General features: G+C 38.1%; 1 protein-coding gene across 1 annotated transcript; it reads left to right on the top strand.

The window, feature by feature from the left end:
• The first annotated feature begins 2,776 nt into the window (after positions 1–2,776).
• Positions 2,777–22,855, top strand: cdhr2 (cadherin related family member 2). Its single transcript, XM_026225047.1, has 31 exons — positions 2,777–2,822; positions 3,246–3,308; positions 3,554–3,619; positions 3,711–3,850; positions 4,016–4,069; positions 4,151–4,240; positions 9,956–10,045; positions 10,130–10,252; positions 10,471–10,617; positions 10,812–10,887; positions 11,096–11,214; positions 11,420–11,644; positions 11,733–11,888; positions 12,591–12,749; positions 12,838–12,899; positions 13,027–13,270; positions 13,523–13,762; positions 13,955–14,027; positions 14,145–14,729; positions 15,145–15,216; positions 15,334–15,383; positions 15,544–15,701; positions 15,953–16,049; positions 16,135–16,223; positions 16,380–16,448; positions 17,441–17,588; positions 17,697–17,818; positions 18,287–18,400; positions 18,508–18,591; positions 19,860–19,923; positions 22,497–22,855. The coding sequence occupies exons 2-31, from the start codon at positions 3,266–3,268 to the stop codon at positions 22,647–22,649; spliced, it is 3,912 nt and encodes a 1,303-aa protein (XP_026080832.1). The 5' UTR covers positions 2,777–2,822; positions 3,246–3,265; the 3' UTR covers positions 22,650–22,855.
• Positions 22,856–22,859: the final 4 nt, after the last annotated feature.

The raw sequence follows: 22,859 nt of genomic DNA, 5'->3' as shown, positions 1-22,859 counted from the left end.
TTGACATCAAATTTAATCTGTGAAAAACGTTTCAGATCGTCTAGGCACACACAGCATACAAATATCATTATTAAATAATATAATTTTATGAAATACATACAGTAAATGAAGTAAAACACTTACTTTCTGTGTTTTCCTTGTTAAGACCAACTTCCCGGTCTGCTCCGCATCGAGTGAAAAAATCTATCTCTCTGAGGAAAGTGTAGGAGCGCACAACATATTAATGTTGCTATAAATCAATATGATGTTATAAAATAGATATTTTAAATTAGGTAAAATGCTTACTTCTGGTCTCTCCCTTCTCTAAGTAACATTAACCCACATCTGCACTGCAGAGAAGGTTAGGCTCGTTTAGGTGTGCACAGCATTTAAATACTTTCAGAATCCCCTTATAGAAAATAATGGACGTCGTCATCTGTTCCGCATTGCGAGTGAAAGGAGATGTCATTGAGAAAAGTTTATGCGCACACAACAAATAAATATTGTTATAAAACGATTTGATATTACAAAACACATTTTGTAAGATTAAGATTATACACTTTATTTCGCCGTTTTCCATCCTCATATGCACCTCATCACGAGCAAAGAAAATGGCAGATGGGTCAGGCGCGAGCACACGAGTAAATGTCCCGGATGTAACTAATAACACTCAACAGTGTTAATAAAGGTAACTCTGCGTATTTACACTGCCAGAGGGGGCTGTTTACACTAGCTAGTCTTAATCCTCTAAAGTTCAACACCACAACTTTAACACATTACTTTAAAAGTACCAAACACTAGGATTTCAACAGTGGAGATTTTGCTGTGTAGTTATGGAATGAATAGTAATGAATGTTAAAACGGATTGCCACAGATGCCTTGCTCTACCGTAAACACTGGACGAGTTTGTCCTCGTGAGATCCCAATGTCAAGTCTTGGTTAACAATATCACGGGGCTACGATTAGGTCATTGCATAGACTGTCATATTATCCTGTTCCCGCACTGAATAAAAACTAATGAAAGCTTAAATCCTCGTCAGGTATCCTCAATGACAAATATAGATAGCGGACTTGATTATTTTTACTTCATAATGATGATGATGACATTACACCTGTTCTCTGTTTTATTATTAAAGCTGTTTGCATCATGAGGGAGGCATATGTCATTATTAATTTGATTCCTTGCATCCCTTATGGAAAAACGAATCAGGGTCACATTACGTAAATTCCAGTCTATGATTAGAATGTGCGTTGCTTTGTCTCCCCCTACTGGCCAGACGAGGAATTATAGACACTAGATGATGCACCATAACGCAGTTCTCATATCATTTCTTAATAAAAAAATATATATCACAATGTTACTTAACGTGTGTTTCCATTGTGTATGTGTGTGAGAGAGTGTCTTTCTCTTTTATAAATCTATGAAAACACCATCTCGAATGTATATGTTCTCTCAAGTCTAACAAGTTTTTTTGAGCCTTGCATACTCTTTGTTTGTTTGTTTGTTGTTTGCTTATTTTGTTCATATTCTTAACCAAGCCAGTAATTTTCATAACCTCTGATTAGCGAGATGGCTCCACTGTTGACAGCAATAAATGATTAGCAAAACACTTTGGTGTTATGGAAATATATTAGATCTATTAAAGATTAACTAGACAGTGGTTATATGTATAATAATCAAACAAAAATGTGTTGCACAGTCTTGTTATTATTACAGTGGATGTTATGGCATGACACCTTTAAATGTTATATCATTTCACAGCATAATTACACAACGTGCCTATAAAAAGACCCCTCGGTTATGATCATTGGGCTTCACACATTTCACATCATTGTGCTAAAATATATATATATATATATATATATATATATATATATATATATATATATATATATATATATATATATATATATATATATATATATATATATTCAGGCCTCTGACTTTAGTTTGATCCCTCATTCCACAGCATGGCAAACACCAAACAATTAGAGACAAGCAAACACAAACTCTTCTGTCAGCCACAGGAGATAGTTCCTCCATTGTTTTTGTTTGGTAGCCGTAAAGATTCTTCCCAGGGGAGAAAAATCTTTTGTCCATCTCTCATTAATTACGAATGCCCATGAGGGAAGTGGGCTCATTAAGAGCTTGGCAAAGGATCCCTGGAATCTCTGGACTCACATTATGTCCAGCTCACTGGGGTGCTGTCAAAAAATAGCCAGAAAATAAAAACTGGATCTAAAGATGCATGGTTCTATAACTGGCTATAAAACTGCTAAACACTTCACTAGAAATGGTGTTACGCTATGCCTTTGTCTTGTGGTTTCATATACATTTTATGATCTCATCTAATCAGGTAAAATAAATCTTATCTTTATTTTTCTTTCATTTTTCAACCATAATTCTAATGAATATATAATTAGGGATTATTAACATTTCTTCTCTCCATGCTATTTCACTGTGCTCTGTTCTGGTCTCCATTAATCTTGTGTCTTTTGAGTTTGCTCAGGAGTTGTTGAATTAATGGGCCAGATTATTCTGGACATAATGTGCTGTGACATTCGTTTGCCTACCCACACTTGTTGTTCTTCTAAACCATTCTCTGAACACAGTTTTAGGATTTGATTCTGTGGTGCCACTAAGCAGCTTTGTCATCAGGGTGAGAAGACTGAATTAAGCATGCAGCCTTTTATCCGCTGCAATGTTAATGACTAAAGTTTACAACTGAAGGACAGCAATAGCCACTGATGCACTAGCCAAAGTTGTAATATATATTATATATTGTTCCCCTTATTTGAAGAACGCCACTTGTTGGAATAGTACTAAGAGAAGATTGGCAACGGTAAGCCTTATACATTTTCAATTTGAATGTCAATTTACGTTCAGAGATGGCATGCAGATCAAGAGTCTATAAATCTTAAATATTTTAGAGATTATTCTTTTGTGAATGATGGGTATGTTAATTTTGATTAGAGACTATGGTATCTTGGTAGCAAAAGTCTCAGTTTAATCTAAATATTTGAGATATTAAAAAGATATGAGATATGAGAGAAAGCTGAGATTTTACTCAGCTATGGGTATATTGGATAAAAAATCAGTGCACATTTATTACATTTTACCATTCCAAGGACTGAAATATAAGAAGTTCTGGGGAAAAAAAACAGCATTGGATGGTTCTCTCTTTATTAGATTTGTGTGTGTGTGTGTTTCATAACGTTCTATCACCTTAATGTTGATTCTGTGTTCTGTTTCTTTGATATTACAGCCTTACAGACAATAGAGAAGATGGGGAGACCATTACTTCTCCTTTTTGCTTTTTTAGCTTCTTGTGAGTGTCTGAGAATTAGTCAGTGTCCGTTTTATCTATCAAAAAGTTGTGGCTTGTTACACTGCATTTGCTCGAAGTCCAAATCCAAAAATGATACAGTATTAAGTGGACAGAAGCCAATGTATTTAAGTTTTACTATCACTTATAAAGGAGAATTCACACTTTTAGCTATTTTAAATAAGTATATTTTCTTAGAATTGTTGACTTATGCCTCATATGCTGGTTCATGTTTGTGTTTTCTGCAGCATACTGTAATTCTATTCCTGTGATTAACATGGCTGTGGTAAATGTGAGAGAAGATCGTCCAGTAGGTCTGTACATTTTAGTCTCTACTATATGCTCAATCCCATTTTGCATTTTGTATGCATGTAACATTTGCCTAATTATGTATTTTCCCGGCAGGTAATCCTGCGTTTAAAATCGAAGCATTTGATCCAGATGGTGACCCTCTAACATATGGTATCGCTGGAACAGACTCAAGTCATTTTAACGTCGACAAAGACACTGGTGAAGTCAGAATCAAGAGTATGCTGGACAGAGAGGTATTTTGTTAGGACTTTAAAAGTCTGCTCTCAATTCCTGAATTGAGGTGAAAGGACAACAGCTGGGAATTATGAATTTTAAACAATTTCCACAACATTTTAATTAAAATTAATCTTAAAATATAGCTGGTTAACGTTGTGTGTTTATTTGTTTTCTTTTTTCAGACAAAAGACCTCTTACTCATAGAGGTTGTGGTGAATGATGGTGTTTATGCAGATGTAAGTTGGACCTACTGGAAGTATTGTAATGTTCAGAAAATGAACTTTCCTGAGTCCTAACATGTCTTTTTGCCCTTTTAGGTGATAAAATCAGTTTATGTTGCTGTTTTAGATGCTAATGATAATGCACCAGTATTCCAAAAGCTGCCCTACAATGAAGAGGTTCCAGAGGTGAGTGAGCCTGTTATCCTGAGTGTATTATGGATGTGAATATGGATGCTTCAGCTGCTCAACACCTTACAGATGTTACTTTGAAGGAATAGTTCACCTAAACCCAACAATTGTGTCATGTACTCATCTCCTATCTTTCAGAACAGGGCCGTAGCTAGGGTTCAGAATGTTTTAAATAAGTAAAAATGTTATGAATGACAGAATCGGCTATGTTAATGAATTGTTATCAAATTCTCCAAAACTATAGGCTAACTTTACAAGGTCACATTGTAAACTCTGCACAGTTGTTTGCACAGAAGTTAGACATACGTTATCAATTTCACCGAACAGTTTTATTATTACCTAATAACCTTCTGATTGACAATAGTCCCTTCTACTGGCTGTAAAAGGATCACATGATGCGACACGCACACACAAAAACAGCAAGACACCAAAAAAGCAGCAAGACCGAGACGAGGGCCTGAAAAAGTAAGTCATAAAACACAGGCGTGAGTGAGGTAATTTTCACTGAGAAGTGAAAGAAGATAGCAAAGCTACTGGAGCTGCCAAGTTCCAGGGGAAAATAAAAAGATTAATTAAGTAGCTTCATAAAAGCAGCCATTATGACTTGAGTACTGTATTTCAATATAGGCCTAAGTAAAATGTGTTATTCGCTGAAACATCTTCCCTAGCTCTCCAGTTCCCTTTTGAACGTTCAGTCTCGTTATGTGTATGGAAAAAACTAATTTTTCCATTCTGCTGAAGCCTGATTTGTTCACGTTTATGTAGCTGCACAAACCAATAGCACTTCGACCCGCCAGAAGGGGCAGGGCTGACTTCTATATAAGTTGGCCTGTAGCACCAGTCATCAGATCAATTTCCCTTCAGTGACGAGGATCATCTCTTCACTGACTCAACTGCAAGAAGAAGCCGTTGAAGAAGCTCCATCTCTGCTCACCGCCGTAGAAGAAGCAAAGGCAGCGACACAATGCGATCTCTGCAGGCATCCAGCATCAAGAGCATAAGAGCAAATTTCTAGGGCAAATTTCAGTGCGTGTTGTTTTAAATGTCGTTTTTAGAAACAATTTGACGAGGCTACTTGCTGTAGTTCACTTGCAGATCGCCCCGCTTAAGAGGCTTAACAGCTTGCTTATGCACCGGTCAGTCAAGATGATGATGGGCAAGGAGATTATTGTGCATATTTGCCCCGAGGATTGGTTTTTGACCATGGATTTGAAAGATGCTTACTTTGACATCCACATAGCCCCCCTGTCATTGAGATTCTTTGGCCTATCAGTATGCAGTCCTTCCATTTGGACTGTCCCTGGCCCTGCACACTTTTACAAAGTGCATAGACATGGCTCTTACCCCTCTAAGGCAGATTTGCATATTGAACTACCTCAATGATTGGCTTGTTCTATCCAGATCAGAACAGGAACTGACTGTCATTTAGACTGCCTTTGGTTGGTCATCAACCCACGCAAGGTGTCTGAAAAGATTCCTGGTCAGGGTGAACCACCACTGTATCAAAACCGTGGGTCCCTGGAAGACCACTCACCTGTTCCAAACAGGAGTGAGGATGGGCGTGGCCTCCAGAAGGAAGGTGATCACAACAGATACGTCCAATTCCGGGTGGGACGCACTGTTGGAGGGCAATCCAGATTTTGGCTCCTGGGTAGCTCAGCAGCAATGCCTGCATATCAACTGCCTGGAAATGTTGGTGGTCTCTTTAGCCCTGAAGACCTTCCTTCCGGCCATCAAGAGTCTGTCTGTCTGTTTTAGTGCGTGTTGTTTTAAATGTCGTGCCGCAAGTGTGGATCGTGCAAGGAGCTCTTGCACGATGAAGACAGAGACAGCGAGTGTGCTGCCTGCCTCGTTGATGGCTCATGCTCTTTCTGTGAGAGCATGAGCCTCTCTCGTCTACGCTCGCGGGTCACCTTGTTTCATAAACAGGCCCCCATCTTTCTCCTCTCCTAAGAGGAAGAAACAGTGGGGCAGCAGATCTCTCTCAGCGGGCTTGAGCGGTGTCACTTCGGCTCAGCACCCGCGTGCCCCACCCTTCCTGCCATCCACGCATCCTCACACGCCGGTGTGCTTCACAAGTGAGGACCAGTGCCCCTCTTCAGCTGCGAGTAAACCCTTCGACTGCAGCAACTCTCACTACCGTTGACAGCGCTGTCTAAAAAAAGGGTATGCCAGACTCCACCCTCTAGAGGAAGCAATTGCCACACATCTGTGCCAACCATCTGCCCTCGGCTTAAAGGGCCATGTAGCGCATCCATCAAAGCCCTGCAAGACCACCTCGACCATCGCCAACACGGCATATGCTGCAGCTGGACAGGCTGGCTCGGCGCTGCATACGATCCTTTAAGTGTTTCAAGCCAAACTTCTCTGTGGCATGGACCAGTCTGGCCAAGACCACCAGGAGAACTTCATGGAGCTGCGCATAGTGGCGGTGGTGCTGGAGTGCCACCATTGACTAACGCAGACAGAGATGTATTCTCTGAAAATAGTATTCCTCGACTCACCAGTCTCACTGAAAAGGTTATTTGGCTCTGCTGTAAATGGGTTCACTGAACAGTTTTTGGTGCCTTCGCAGGCACTGTGTCACTTCCTCCCTAAGTGTGCTGGCCCAATGCTCAGCCTGCAAAGCTAGTGCAAATATTTTACTGCTATGATAATGGACCCACATACGTTAAAGTGCAAAATTCCTTATCCTCTCACAAGCACAAACACTTACATGAACTCAGACTTCCCACTTTTTCAAGGCGAGCTCTTGTTCGAGAAAATAAATCCTCTCGTCTCTCATTATATTGCCTGGGTAGCCATTCCTGGGAGCTCGCTTTCATTTTTTAGAAACAATTTGACGAGGCTACTTGCTGTAGTTCACTTGCAGATCGCCCCGCTTAAGAGGCTTAACAGCTCGCTTATGCACCGGTCAGTCAAGATGATGATGGTCAAGGAGATTATTGTGCATATTTGCCCCGAGGATTGGTTTTTCACCATGTATTTGAAAGATGCTTACTTTGACATCCACATAGCCCCCCTGTCATTGAGATTATTTGGCCTATCAGTATGCAGTCCTTCCATTTGGACTGTCCCTGGCCCTGCACACTTTTACAAAGTGCATAGACATGGCTCTTACCCCTCTAAGGCAGATTTGCATATTGAACTACCTCAATGATTGGCTTGTTCTATCCAGATCAGAACAGGAACTGACTGTCATTTAGACTGCCTTTGGTTGGTCATCAACCCACGCAAGGTGTCTGAAAAGATTCCTGGTCAGGGTGAACCACCACTGTATCAAAACCGTGGGTCCCTGGAAGACCACTCACCTGTTCTAAACAGGAGTGAGGATGGGCGTGGCCTCCAGAAGGAAGGTGATCACAACAGATACGTCCAATTCCGGGTGGGGCGCACTGTTGGAGGGCAATCCAGATTTCGGCTCCTGGGTAGCTCAGCAGCAATGCCTGCATATCAACTACCTGGAAATGTTGGTGGTCTCTTTAGCCCTGAAGACCTTCCTTCCGGCCATCAAGAGTCTGTCTGTCTGTCTGTTCGGACAGCATGAAAATGGTGTCCTATATCAATCACCAAGGCGGCCTCAGGTCTCATGCCTTATACAGGTTGGTTCATCACCTCGCTACATGCTCAGATGGTACAGCTAATTTGGGTGGTTCTTGGCAAGGCAGAGGTCGACCTCATCACCTCAGAAGACAACTTTCATTGCCCAACATTTTTCTTGTCATCAGGCAAGTCAGGGAAACCAAATGCTCCCTCCTCTTACTAGCTCCACTCTGGAGGAACCAGACTTGGTTTCCAGAGCTGATGCAACTCATAACAATGGCCCCTAGGGACCTTCTCTCGCAGACGAAAGGCATGATTTGGCATCCCCGCCCAAAGGTTCCCAGCAAGAGAAAGTAACACCATTCTTGAGGCAAGAGCACAGTCTATGAGATGGCTCAATTGGTGGCCTGCATGGCAATTGGACCCGTTTTCATGTGATGTGTCCTACGTGCTGACTTTTCTGTAAGAGCTGCTGGATAAGCATCCACGCTCAAAGTGTATGTGTCAGCCATCATAGCAAATCATTCTCTTGAGGCCGGCCACTCAATGGGCAGGAGAATGAATCCTCCTAACCCTCAGAAAGTGCCTTGTTGGAACTTATCCATGGTCCCGAGGGGCCTAAAAAGGCCCCCTTTTGATCCGCTCTGATAGGTTGACTTGTGGCCCTTATTCACATAAAATGGCCCCTCTCCTTGCTTTGGCGTCGGTTAAGTGAGTGGGTGACCTGCAAGTGCTATCAGTCAGTGCTTCGTGTCTTAAGTTTGGGCTTCATGACTGTAAGGTCATTTTGAAACCGAGACACGGCTATGCCCATAAAGTGCTCTCTACTCCTTTTAGAGCCCAAGTAATACCCCTATTGGCACGAAACACGCTATGCCCTTTTATAGCTCTAAGGGATGTGGAATGTTCTAAACTGTTCAGGCAGTCTGAACAATTGTTTGTTTGCTTTGGAGGCTGCCAGAAGGGTCTACTGCTACAAAGACTCGCTGGATTGTTTATACTATAGTTTTGGCTTACGCATCTGAAGGATTGGAATGCCCTATTGGTGTGAGAGCCCATTTCCACAAGGGGAATGACCTCTTCATGGGTGTGGTCCAGCAGCATATCTATCAGTGACATCTGTGCGGCTGCCGGCTGGTCATCACTTTCCACTTTTGCCAGATTCTACAACTTAGATGTCCCTGCCCTGCAGGCACAGATTATATCTGTCTAACCTCCCTTGTAGTTTCTCAAGCCCTCAGCTAAGCTCAGAGCAAGATAATGTCCAAGTCCCTTAGGGACCTTATTAGTGCTCACTAACACTGGGCTCGCAGAGCAGCATGTGATTGTTGCTCATAGTGAGGCGTGATTGGATTCATTCCCATACACATAACGAGAGTGAACGTTTGAAAGGGAACACTTTTGGTTACTTGACGTAACCTTGGTTCCCTGATATAAGGGAACGAGCGTTATGTCACTTGCCGCATTACAAGCTGTAGTCGCTTCAGTCGAATGATCTGATTAATGGTACTACGGGCCGACTTATATAGCGGTCAGCCCCGCCCCTTCTGTTTTTTTCTATTTCCCAAAATGCCCAAAATTTACACAAAATGCTAATTTCCTGATCTCCGGGAACCAATGTTACATCAAGTAACCGAAAGCGTTTTTGGTCAGAACTTTATAGTGACCATTTTTTATGAATTATCTCAGTAACAGGATCATTGAGTCAGTGTCTTGAACTTTAGAACTGTAGCCTATCTGTCTGATATGTAAATTAATAAATTATTTTGTGAACTGGATCTGGTTGATCCATGATTTAGTCATAATAAATCCTGTTCTCCAGTCAGATTAACTCAGTGATAATGTTGCAGATATAATAATAAGAAGAAGAAAGTCAAACAAACAGATTTGGGATGACATGAGTAAGAGTAGCCTAAATGATGACAGAATGTTTATTTTTGGGTGAACTAATCATTTAAGAGGTGCTAAGATCCACAAGCTGTGATGGTGTTGATCCTGTGTGAATCAGCTTGGTTAATTCTGTAATCTGCTCCAATTTAACTTTACTCCCAATCTAAAGTGTTTAGCACATGGAGAGCTTCAAGAAGTGACAATGTGCATTTGTTTATTTGTTTCAGGATAGTTTGAGCGGTTTGTTCACATTTATATGTTTTTTATTCCCTCCTACAGAATGAACCTGTGGGCAGTACACTGTTTAGAGCAAACGCCACAGATAATGATTTTGGCACAGCTTCTATTGTGTCCTACAAAATTGATGATGTATGTTCCCTTTAAGTCATAAATTGGATTTTCACCCCCACATCTCACTTTAATTGTATTCATAACACAGCAAGTTTGTCCTAGGTGACACCAAATGACGGGGCTAGCCTGTTTTCAATCTCTCTGACTGCTGGAATTGTTATCCTGCAAGGACCTCTGAGCTTCACAGACAAAAGTCCTTTCTATCAGATACGAATCATTGCATCTGTAAGTATTTATTTATGAAATAATTGTATTCAGATAAGTGATGGGGTTTTCTTTGAATGAGGGAAAATTTCTGTGTGGGATGCACATTTCAAAAAGATGCATAAAAACATAGCAATATTTTATTTCTTTCTTTTTTTTTTTTTTTTTTACAAAACTCTACAAACTTTTATCCAAGCTGTTTACTCTGTAATTTTCTAAGTGTTCATTGGTTTCATCAGGATGGTGGTGGGCCACTGAATGATCAAGAAAACGTGGTTCAGTCTTCATCAGTAATTGCATTCATTACAGTTAAGGATATGCCAAATCTTGACCCACAATTTCTGAATTTACCTAACCTTGCTGCTGTTGATGAGAATTCAGCTGTGGTGAGTGGTGTATTCTTTTTATCTTTTTTCAAATTTATTTTGAAGGACATTTAATGTAACTTTGTAAACTCAACAATGTTACTACTGTGGTTCTGTTTGGGCACAGCTTGTTTAAAAAGTAACATCTTGACCCACACACACACACACACACACACAATGCTCTTTCACCTTTGAATATCTTTGTACATTCCCAGGGTACAACAATCTTTACTGTGAGAGCCAGAGATCCAGACACTGGGGTCAATGATCAGATCCACTACAGTATTGAAAGTCAGTCAATTGGAAATTTTATTTAAAAAATGCACTTGGACTTAATATTTTGTATTTATGTATATTTTTTTTATGTCATATGTAAACATTCTCTCAAATGTTATACTCTATTCTCTGTCACCAATTAGTAAGATATAGTAAGTAGTATTTGGCTGGTCATGTGACTTTAATGTGGCAGCCACCATGGCTATTATGACTTTTTGTCCAGGTACTGATGCACCAGACCTGTTCCAAATCAATGACGAGACTGGTGAAATATCTATCATAACTCTATTTGACCGTGAAGAATTACTGGATAAAAATGCTGTGGTAATGTTACAAATAAAGGTGAGTTACTGACTACTAAATTTAATTGTATCCTGTTTTTATGATATCAGATTGATTAAAATTTTACGGCAGCAATATCTGGCGGCAAACCAATGTCCCTTTATACTTTTTACCTTTGTAGTACTTATCATAATCTATGATTTTTTTGAATGGTAATTGATTAGTGTTTTAAATTTTTGCTGATTTTTTTTTTCCTGTACTTCAGGGAAGTGAAACAAATCTTAATGTGGATGGTGTTATTGCAAGCACAATAGGAGAACTACACATTTCTATTGGAGATGTGAATGACAATGGCCCTGAATTTTATGAGTGTGAAGGTGACATTGAAACCTGCACACAGAAAAACAGCTTCATAGGCAAAGTTGATGAGAATTCATCTGCAGGACTGTCAGTAAATGAACTGAATATAAGAGTCAAAGATCCAGACCAGGTCTGTATTTACAACATTTGCATGTTTTCTTCTGAGGATTTTATTTTATTTTTTTTGTATAGTGATGCTTATTTTATATATGATCCAGGGGCTAAACAGCAGGTTCAATCTCCGTCTTGAGGGACCTGATAAGGATGTGTTCGCTGTCAGTCCCAGCACTGGGGTGGGAGAAGGTTCTGTGCAAGTGATAATAAAAGATTCATCTGCTGTTGATTATGAGAAGAAGACAGTAATGTCTGTTCAGGTTTGTATATGAGGGTGTCTCTGGAGATTTACCACATAAGATAACCGGGCTCCAGTAGTTTGACCAGTGCCAGAATTACTGTATCCCAGCTTAGAGAAAAAGACCTTGCCTACTTTTAGAGTGTTTGCAGATATTGAAGAACATGCAAGTCACAAACACAGGGGAGAGTGTTTTTTTAACTCCATTTAGCTAAAAACACCAACCTAGAAACCAGGAAAGATTTTATTATTCTAATATTTTTGTATTATTTCTTGTATTACTTTAAACCGGGTGGTGTTTATGATAGTAGCCAGCCATAAAACAACAATTACCTAAAGACAGTTTCAGATGCTTCATTTGACTGGTCAAGCAGTATTGCAAGAAAATAGTTTACAGTATAGCACGTATAGACGTTTGATCCTTTTTGTCACTTCACTTGCTTATTTTTCATTGCATAGAATTTCACTTCTATTGTTTACACATATATATATATATATATATAGAGAGAGAGAGAGAGAGAGAGAGAGAGAGAGAGAGCGGTGGTGAAGCCAAAATGAAAAAAAAAAAACATTATTAACCTCAACCAATGCCATGAATTTAGGTCAAGGCTATTTGTTTTCCTGTTACACAAGATCAGCATTCAAAAAACCTGTTTGAAATTTCTTTGCACTAGACAAAGTTGTAATAAAATGCTGTTTTTCAAACTTTGTTCTATCACGCCAGATTATTGCTGAAGATGTCAGTGCAGACTTCACCTCTATGGCCTCTGTCACCATTAACATCAATGACATAAATGACAACTTTCCTAAGTTTGAGGATGATGTTTATGAATTTTCTATTGACGAACACTGTGATGACGGAACTGTTGTGGGCATCATAACCGTAAGCGCATCTTCTATTTACGCACTTTTCTTTTTCGTGGTGACTAAGATTGATTGTTTTGACACTCACTAATGTTCTGGTTTGACAGGCAACAGATGAAGATGCCTTGGATCATGGCAGACTCGCTTACAAATTGATGCCAGAAAACATGTATGTCGAATATTCAGTCTGCTATCGTTTAGTTGGGACAAAATTACTCAGTTAGTTATTCATTGCAAAGTTTGCCATAAAAGGAAACTTAAGATGTTCTTTTCTTCGTTTCCTAAATGTTCTTCAGGGGGGAGTATTTTGATGTTCATCCAGATAATGGAACTATCGTTGTAAAAAACGGACAGCGTCTTGACAGGGAAGGCACCAATTCCTACTCACCCACCCTGCAGGCCATAGATTCAGACGGCCAGATTGGTACCACTGTTTTGATGATCAACATTCTGGATATTAATGATCAGACACCAGTGATGAACAGAGAACTTTATGAGGCCTATGTACAAGAGAACCACAAATTAGAGCTTAAAGTCCAGGTACATTTATGGATGTAATAGTGATTGAGAACGCATAGATATCTAAAATGATGAAGAGAGATTGTGTGAATGTTTTGTAGGGCACTTTTACTCATGTAACTAGTAGATAGTTGCATTCTGCTAGCAAGGACATGGACTTGATTGTCAGAGAACACAGAAAAAACTGCATACCTTGAAATTAATGTGAGTTGCTTTGGATAAAAGTTTCTAAGTCTCTAAGTCTCTAAAGGAATTTTTTTTTTTTTCCGAAAGGCTACAGATGGAGACAACCCAAAAAAACCAAACAGCATGATCCAGTATCGCATTGACAAAAGCCCGTTCAGTAGTAACTTTACCATAGACCAAGCCTCTGGTGTGCTTCAAAACAATGGTCGATTGGACCGTGAGGCTATGGACCCTGCCCTAGATGGCGTGATTAAGTTGATGGTGATCGCTTCAGACATGGGCACACCATCCCTGTCCTCCACAGCCAACGTGACCATTAACATTGGGGTGAGAGTGCAGCATTTATACAGTTAGAGATGAATTATTGATCTATTAATTTATTGATCATTTATTGTCTTCAGAAATGTATGTATACATATAAATGTGCATATATTTGTAAAATATATTTAAGAAATATATTTAAGTATAATTCATTTATTTAATTAAGTAACTTACTTTTTTCTTTCTATTTTTTCCTAGGATGAAAATGACAATTCTCCACAGTACCTTGATCCTGCTCCCTATGAATTTAAAGTAAAGGAAAGTGAAGGAGGCAAGTAACTTAAAAAAAAATAAATAAGTAATTGTTCAGCAAATTTCCAGGACTGCATAATTATTTTTTTTAACTTATGTGAGCATTTTGTAAAAACTAACAACTTTTTGTCTATAGGCATATTTGTTGGCTCTGTGCGGGCTCACGATGGCGACCAATCAGACTTTAATAATCGTATCTTCTTCAGTATTACTGATGGTAGTTTTGGAAGTTTCATATTATTTAGTGAGGCCATCAGTGAAGGTTACAGGGGCAACATCACGGTGGATCCCGCTGTTGAGCTGGACTATGAAAGCGACCGCAAGATGTACGATCTAACAGTGGAGGCCTCGGACTTGGGTCAGCAAAAGGTTAAGACAACAGTAAAAGTAATTGTGGTTGATGTGAATGACACTCCACCTGAATTCCCATCCGACATGACCCTGAGTGTAAAAGAGAACTGTACCTTGTCAATGCCCCTGGGCACAATCAATGGCAAAGATGTGGACACTGAACACCTTCTAGAATATGAGCTTGAGTCTACTGAATGCCAATGCAATGGCGTCAGAGGTCCATGTCCCGAAGAGTGGTTCAAAGTTGAGAGCAACGGTGATGTGATAACTAATACTGTCTATGACATTGACTATGAGAAATGTGATAAAATGTTCATGCATGCCAAGGTGGTGGATGTTTTAACTGAGAAGAGGAGAGACAGTACTGAAGGTACGTTCTGTTGCATCATATTGTCCATTAAAAAAGTGCTAGTATGTTCTGTTGTTAAAGGAATAGCTCATACCAAAAATGTTCCAATTCATATATCTTTATTTCGGGAATAGAGAAAAACAGGTGTTTTTCATTTATCCTTTTTTAATTAATATTATCCTTTCCAATTACTTTGTTTTTAGTTTTTTCTACTATTTATTTTCCATTTCTGGTAACATATAGTCAAACACAACTGTTTATGTGACACCCATTAGGTATAAGTGATTTCAAACTTGAACATTTAAATCTGAAGAAAAATACAGGACTTGCACAATGTGAGGATGAATTGTTATTTTTAGGTGCATAGTTCCTTTAAGTTGAATGTATCACATTGAGAAAAAATCATATTCATAAAATATTGTTCACTTGCTTATAGGAGTTGTCACTATTAATATTGTGGACATCAATGACAACGCCCCAGAGTTCGTCATCTTGCAGGACTTCTATGGTAAACAAAAATTATATTAAAATAAATAAATAAAAAAATGCTTGCAATATAAGCAAATGAATATAATTGTTAATTTTTTTTTTTTTTTTTTTTTTTTACTTATTTCTGCTTCTCTAGTTGTAGTCATTGAGAAAGTTGAGGTGGGCACATCTGTTGGCAGAGTTTATGTAAGTGTGATATTTCACTTATTTACAATTTGAGGTCTCTTTAAATGTCACTTTTTGTGCTGTAATAAATACTTATCCATTGGTATGTCAGTTTTTATGTTACAATATAATGTCTCAATAAAGTATTTTCCCTGGGTTTGTTTCCTCTTACACCTTTAAGGCCATAGACAGAGACACAGGAGAGAACAGGAAAACCAAATTTGAAGTTACCAAGGTGGACTTTGTTAGCAGTGAAGAGAATTCCACAGAGAGTCTGTTTCTCTATGCAGACTCTGCCAGTCAGGAAGATGCTGAGGAAAGGTTCACTGCACATATACGGTGAGAAATTAAAGTTTTTAACCTTTTTGTAAATTACGAGTAGGCGTAATGTGGTTCGATTCGGCAAGTTTCCAACATTCAATAATTTGTCTGTCCATGCTGAAGGCTGAAATGCTGTGTTAATAAGATAAAACAGAATTGGAAAATAGAAACTATTCAATGTGCATCAGTCAAAATGATGATGTGGCTGGTTACACACAAAAGGAACTAAACTGGAAGTAAACCAGCGAATGTCTCTTCATAATGTCCAGGTCCCGGAAGGCAATGGAAAATAATAAAAGAGGGAAGTTCATGGTGCAGGTGAAGGCATCCAACCCTGATGGTCTCAGTTCCACCTCTGTGGTCGAAGTAGGGTATTTTCACCCCTACAATTTATTATTAATTCATTCAGTCTTGTTTATTTGAGTCATTTTCTAATTGCATTGTTTTGCAGCTACTCACAGTTGACAGCTCCTACAGAGTCAGTCTCAGATTTAGTGCATCTGTGTCTGAAGTCAATGAGAATTTGCCTCAGATCAGAGCGTAAGAGATGCACTTTAAGGTTGATTTGAATCTACTGATGTGTGAAGAAGTGTTCTTTTAAAGGACACTTGGAATGTGATTCATGATTATTATTTATTTCATGCTTTTTTTTAAATTCAGGTCAAAGGGAATACATGTGTTTGATATTTTTTACAGGATTCTGATAAGTGCCACAAAAGCAACGGTTGAATTCTTCAATGTGTTTAGTGAGACGGTTACTCAGCGGTAAGATCCAATCTCCCACATCCACACATTTACATATAAAGTAAACTAGATTGAATCTCACAAAACTGTAACATGCAACATGTAAGTCTGGAATATCTAGATTTTTTTTTTTCATTTTTATTCCTGTTATAATATGTATAATCCAGCAGGTGGCATGTACATCACAGACTAAATCCAAGTCAGTTTGTATTTTCTCTCCCAAAGTGACTCAAAATTCCCTTTAAATTTTCTGTCTTGTCAGTGCTTCTGTTAAGCAAACATTTCCTTTCTATGGCATACTTACAGAAAATTTAGAACTACATTTTGGCAAGAGACCAGCTAAATTTTATCTGCACTGCAAAAAAAAAAAAAAAAACACCCATTTGAACATACAAATTTAAGACAGCAATTGAACTCAAGTATATTTAGTAAAAAAACATCTTAGTCATAACTTGATTAAAAGTTGAAATTGCTCAATGTGTTTTGATGAGTTACGGCCAAAATACATAAGTTGCCAAGACTTACTGATCATATAATTTTTTTACAGTGTACTTACAAACTGAATATTTCTTTAACTGCTCAAGGGACCCAAAAATGTTCATATACTCTCCCAAACATGTATAACTTTATTTCTTCTGTAGAATATAAAAGAAGACATTTTAAAGAATGTTCAGTGTTGTTATAGTTAACTAAAATGATATATAAAAATATATGTTTATTAAAAAACATTTAAATTTACATTACATTTATGCATATAACAAATACTTTTATCCAAAGTGACAAAAATTAAAGAGTAACAAAAGCTTCTCGATATCTGTAATATACGTACAATGGTTTATTTGACAATTGGATTAGGAATAAATCTAAAATATTAGATGAATAACTGTCTTTAAAAATAAAAAATGACTTTAAAATGAAAACCAGAAATGTTTCCTTGGCAACTAGCTGAAATAAAATAATAAAATACAAAAATGATAAAACGATGACAGCAGTATTTATTATGTCCTTTGCAGAGCTGAAGAGATGACCATTTTGGAGGCTTATTTTGTGTTCCCAAATGGCACAGCTCTTGACTATGATGCAGTGACTTCAGTCCTGAATTCAGAGGAGGTCTATAAGGAACATGGATACCAACTAACCCAGCTTGGTTTTACTGGTATTGTAAGTAACAACAGCAGCAACAACAAAAACAATTCCCCTCCCAATACTCCAAAAGTTAATCATGAAAGGCTGAAGTTTTTATCAACATGTTTTTCATTTCCTTAACAGTCGACAACTGTTACCGAGTTTACAGATGTTAAGACAGAGGTATTCATCATGATTGGTTTGATGGCTGCACTGGCGATTGTTCTTGTTGCAACAACCACCTCACTCGTGTGCATCAGAAGAAAGTAAGATCTACTGAATTAGCCATTTAAGTTTCAATGATGTTAAAGAAACACTTACTGTTTGGTTTGAATGATACTCTTGGTACAGCTAATCAGTCTATGTATTAAACCATTCTACTTTTAAATCATTTGTAATATTTAAAAGGTTAAAATTAGCAAACCTGCCTCTGAAGTTGGATGGGAAGGCACTGTAGGTCATGTAGGCTGTATATACTTTACTGTGAACTTGCATGAACCCGAATGTCAGACCTGTTCCCAACATCCGGCATGGAGCCATACAATGTCAATATGGAAGACCCTCTAACCTCTAAGTCTGGGTCACACACATTACAAATCTGCTAACCAGATTCAACAGATTTAAAATAGCTCTTCTTGTTGCGCACCCACACACATATGCACAAGTTTCTTTATCCTGTCTGTGGCCGTGTTGGATTTACAAGTTAACGCTGCTGGTCTCTTTCTGCCCTTTAGCTACAAGAGGAAACTGAAGGCAGCCAAAGCCATGAATTCAGCAGCCACAGTGGTCATCGAGAATCAGAAAACCGGCCCTGTTGTTCCTGGAACCAACAAATACACCAAAGAAGGGTAAGACAGACATCACGGGTTGCCTAAAATGCTGGCCCGTTATATAATCTTGAACAGGGATTCAGCAGCAGGCTGTTGTGTGAGATTGTTTGATATGTATTCCGCAGAGCAAACCCAGTGCTGAATATGAATATTGACACAGCCACAGACCTGGGCTTTGACGAAGATGGCTCCAGCGCAGACAGAGAGAGGTACCATAAACACTATCGGAAAACAAAATATTAAGAAAAGACGTTCACACTGTTGTAATACTCAGTCTATTGATGACGATTGATGATGACTCTCATTCTATTTTCAAATTGTGCTAAATTACCTCATTTATTTAATTACTAGGGCAGTTATTTTATTTAAATGGCATAGTCTACCGCTTGGGACCAATTTACTCAAGAGTTTGAAATAAGTATTTCATACTTATTTGTGAAAACAGTAATATTGTGAAATTTAATATAACTTTTTTTCTATTTTATAATGTAATTTATTAATGTGACAGCAAAACGTAAAACTAATTGCTGCTGAAAATTCTTTCAGAAATTATTCCTACATGATGATTTGGTGCTCAAGAAACATTTCTTATAATTAGGGTTGAAAACAGATTAATATATGTTGCTGATTAATATATTTTTTATGGACTGTGATCCCCTTTTAAAGATTTGATTTGATAGAAAGAAATAGAAAGTTCAAAATAACAGCTTTTATTTTAAACAAAACTCGTTTGTAGCATTATAATGTTTTTATTGTCACTTTTTAATTAGTTTTTAATATATTATTGTACTGTCACAATAAAAAATGTTCTTGCTGAATAACAATATTAATTTCATTAAAAAAAAAATCAGTGGCTTCAGAAAAAATTTGATTTGTAGTATATAGATCAAGGTGCATGTGACACTTTACTTCATTATTATTATTATTAATAATCATACTAAATGGATATCAATTATTATTAAATACCAAATCAACAGCCCTATTAGTTACATAATGCATCGCAATTATCTGGTCTCTCAGACTTCAGTGTAAAAGATGGAAACCACTGGCCTACAATGGAAGTATTTGCAAACATCTTTATCTTGTCAAAGGAAACCAGTGAACTAAAATTGCATCTACAAAATCCATTTAAGTTACAATATGACATTTATCCAGGAACAATACTGTGGTTCTCCTTAAACTGACAGATAGCAGCTGTTTGCACTGATCTGTGGGTAATGGTAGATTATAAGTTTCACTAGCAGTAGTTTTAGTAATATTTTGTGATGTTGGTGATCCCATGTTTCTCAGAATCACACTAAGCTACACTACATGCTAATTGAAGCATGTGTTTGATTTTATTTCAAGCTACGTTATTGGTCCAAAATGTCTCTACTGGTAACTTGTTTTTTCCCGTAATGTCCTTTGAGTCTTCATACAGAAGAGCTGCTTTGTGAGATTCTGATTATGTGTATGTTGTGTGTCTGTTCTGTTTTAGCCTTAATTCCTTGGACTACAGCATTGATATGACCATGGCAGAGAAAGACACTATGCCAATGATGGTAAATGTATTATTAAAATAAAGATAATATACAGTGTGGAGCAAAAGTCTGAGGCCACAAGTGAAAGTCAACACAAGTCAACAATAATTGAAACAATGAATAAAAATAAATCAATTAAATAATAAAAAACATGAATTGGAGAATTTCTTACTATTTTTCGTGTCACCTTTTTGCTTCTGAGACATTGACACATTGTCTCTGATCACATTGGCACTGATCTGAGTGACAGAGCTCAAATGTTTCTTATTCAATTTTACTTAAACACAAATTTAATACCATAAAAGTTCACAATTTTCTTTGAATCACAGATTTTCAATGTGATGCCAGACTTCTGAAGTCCACAGGATTTCAAGCATACAGGTGCTGGTCATATAATTAGAATATCATCAACAAGTTGATTTATTTCACTAATTCCATTCAAAAAGTGAAACTTTTATATTATATTCATTCATTACACACAGTCTGATATATTTCAAATGTTTATTTCTTTTAATTTTGATGATTAAAACTGACATCTAAGGAAAATCCCAAATTCAGTATCTCAGAAAATTAGAATATTGTGAAAAGGTTCATTATTGAATACACCTGGTGCCACACTATAATCAGCTAATTAACTCAAAACACCTGCAAAGGCCTTTAAATGGTCTCTCAGTCTAGTTTTGTAGGATACACAATCATGGGGAAGACGGCTGACTTGACAGTTGTCCATAATACGACCATTGACACTTTGCACAAGGAAGGCAAGACACAAAAGGTCATTGCAAAAGTGGCTGGCTGTTCACAGAGCTCTGTGTCCAAGCACATTAATGGAGAGGCGTAGGGAAGGAAAAGATGTGGTAGAAAAAAGTGTACGAGCAATAGGGATAATCGCACCCTAGAGAGGATTGTGAAACAAAACCCATTCAAAAATGTGGGGGAGATTCACAAAGAGTGGACTGCAGCTGGAGTGCTTCCACTCTTGAACAACAGACAGCAACTTTATGGAGATGCAGATTTCATTTCCCAACAGGACTTGGCAACTGCACAAAAGTGAAAGTGACGTCATGTGACGTGACATACAGCCAAGTATGGTGACCCATTCTAAGAATCTGGCTCTGCATTTAACCCATCCAAGTGCGCACACACACACAGACTGTGAACACACACCCAGAGCAGTGGGCAGCCATTTATGCTGTGTCACCCGGGGAGCAGTTGGGGGTTCAGTGCCTTGCTCAAGGGCACCTCAGTTGTGGTATTGCCGGCCCGAGACTTAAACCCACAACCCTAGGGTTAGGAGTCAAACTCTCTAACCACTAGGCCACAACTTCCCCAGGAAGTTTTAGAGCACTTCATGCTTCCTACTGCTGACCAACTTTATGGAGTTGCAGATTTCATTTTCCAACAGGACTTGGCAACTGCACACATTACCAAAGCTACCAGTACCTGGTTTAAGGACCATGGTAACCCTGTTCTTAATTGGCCAGCAAACTCGCCTGACCTTAACCCCATAGAAAATCTATGGGGTATTGTGAAGAGGAAGATGCGATATGCCAGACCCAAGAATGCAGAAGAGCTGAAGGCCACTATCAGAGCAACCTGGGCTCTCATTACACCTGAGCCGTGCCACAGACTGATCGACTCCATGCCACGCCGCATTGCTGCAGTAATTCAGGCAAAAGGAGCCCCAACTAAGTATTGAGTGCTGTACATGCTCATACTTTTCATGTTCATACTTTTCAAGATTTTCAAGATTTCTAAAAATCCTTTCTTTGTACTGGTCTTTAGTGATATTCAAATTTTCTGAGATACTGAATTTGGGATTTCCTTAGTTGTCAGTTATAATCATAAAAAAAACAAAATTAAAAGAAATAAACATTTTAAATTGATCAGTCTGGCCCTTAGAAAAGATCACGTATGCAATAAGGGTAAAGCAACCAATTTTTGATAATATCTGGGGCCCCTTTAATAATTTCCTTGCTAATAAAGACCTGTCTTGTTTGGTGGAGATATCTGGGGACGACCCATAAGTGGCCTCATGCAGATCACTTGAAGAAAAGGTGTACTGTCTGATTTTTTATTTCTGATTCATGTGTAGTGCACACTGGTGAGAGCGGTTGTGCACGGTAGATTTTGTAATTTCTCAAATTTTTTTTTTTACTTATGTAGAGTTTGTTTATTACTTTATTGTGTATTTCAATTTTCTTTGTCTTTAGTTACTTATATTTATTTAATTATTTATGTTGTGATGTTATGTCTTGGTCAGTTTGATGGACAGGGTTCTGCGGGGTTTGGGACAAGAGGTTTGAGTCCTAATGGTTATATGTAAATGTCTGTTTGTTTGAAAATAAATAAAGATATTGTTGGGAAAAAAATTATCAGTCTGTGTGTAATGAATGAATATAATATACAAGTTTCACTTTTTTGAATGGAATTAATGAAATAAATCAACTTTTTGATGATATTCTAATTATATGACCAGCACCTGTATTTCCAGTGCCACTTATAGGGCAAAAAGACACATTTTTCTATAAATGCTGGGGACACATCTTTAGCTGGGTATGTTTTGAGTACTTACTTTTTCTGTTGTGCGGTAGGTAATTCAGGAGGAAGAGGAGGAGGATGAAACGAGTGAATCTCCATACATTGAGCCTCTGGGTGCCGCACTGGCACAGCGAGAAAAGAGGAGAGGAGCAGACAGCCCCAGTCTCACTTTTGCAAACCCTTCCATAGACACAACTGATCTCTAACATTCAGCCTCTGACCTCCACCTATTTGCCATTTTTTTATTTGTATGTGGTCCTGCCAAAAAAGCAGACAAGTCTTAGTTTCACAATTGATCAAATTTGGACAAAGTCTAAATCTGAACAAGGCCTTTAATGTTATCTGTTATCATCAATGCACTTTAAAATGTATGAAAAATTATAAGTGCACTAAAAACAAGCAGTAATTCAAACAGT

Source organism: Carassius auratus, chromosome 39, assembly GCF_003368295.1.
Source record: "Carassius auratus strain Wakin chromosome 39, ASM336829v1, whole genome shotgun sequence".
Classification (NCBI taxonomy): domain Eukaryota; kingdom Metazoa; phylum Chordata; class Actinopteri; order Cypriniformes; family Cyprinidae; genus Carassius; species Carassius auratus.
This window is presented reverse-complemented; position numbering and strand designations above follow the sequence as displayed.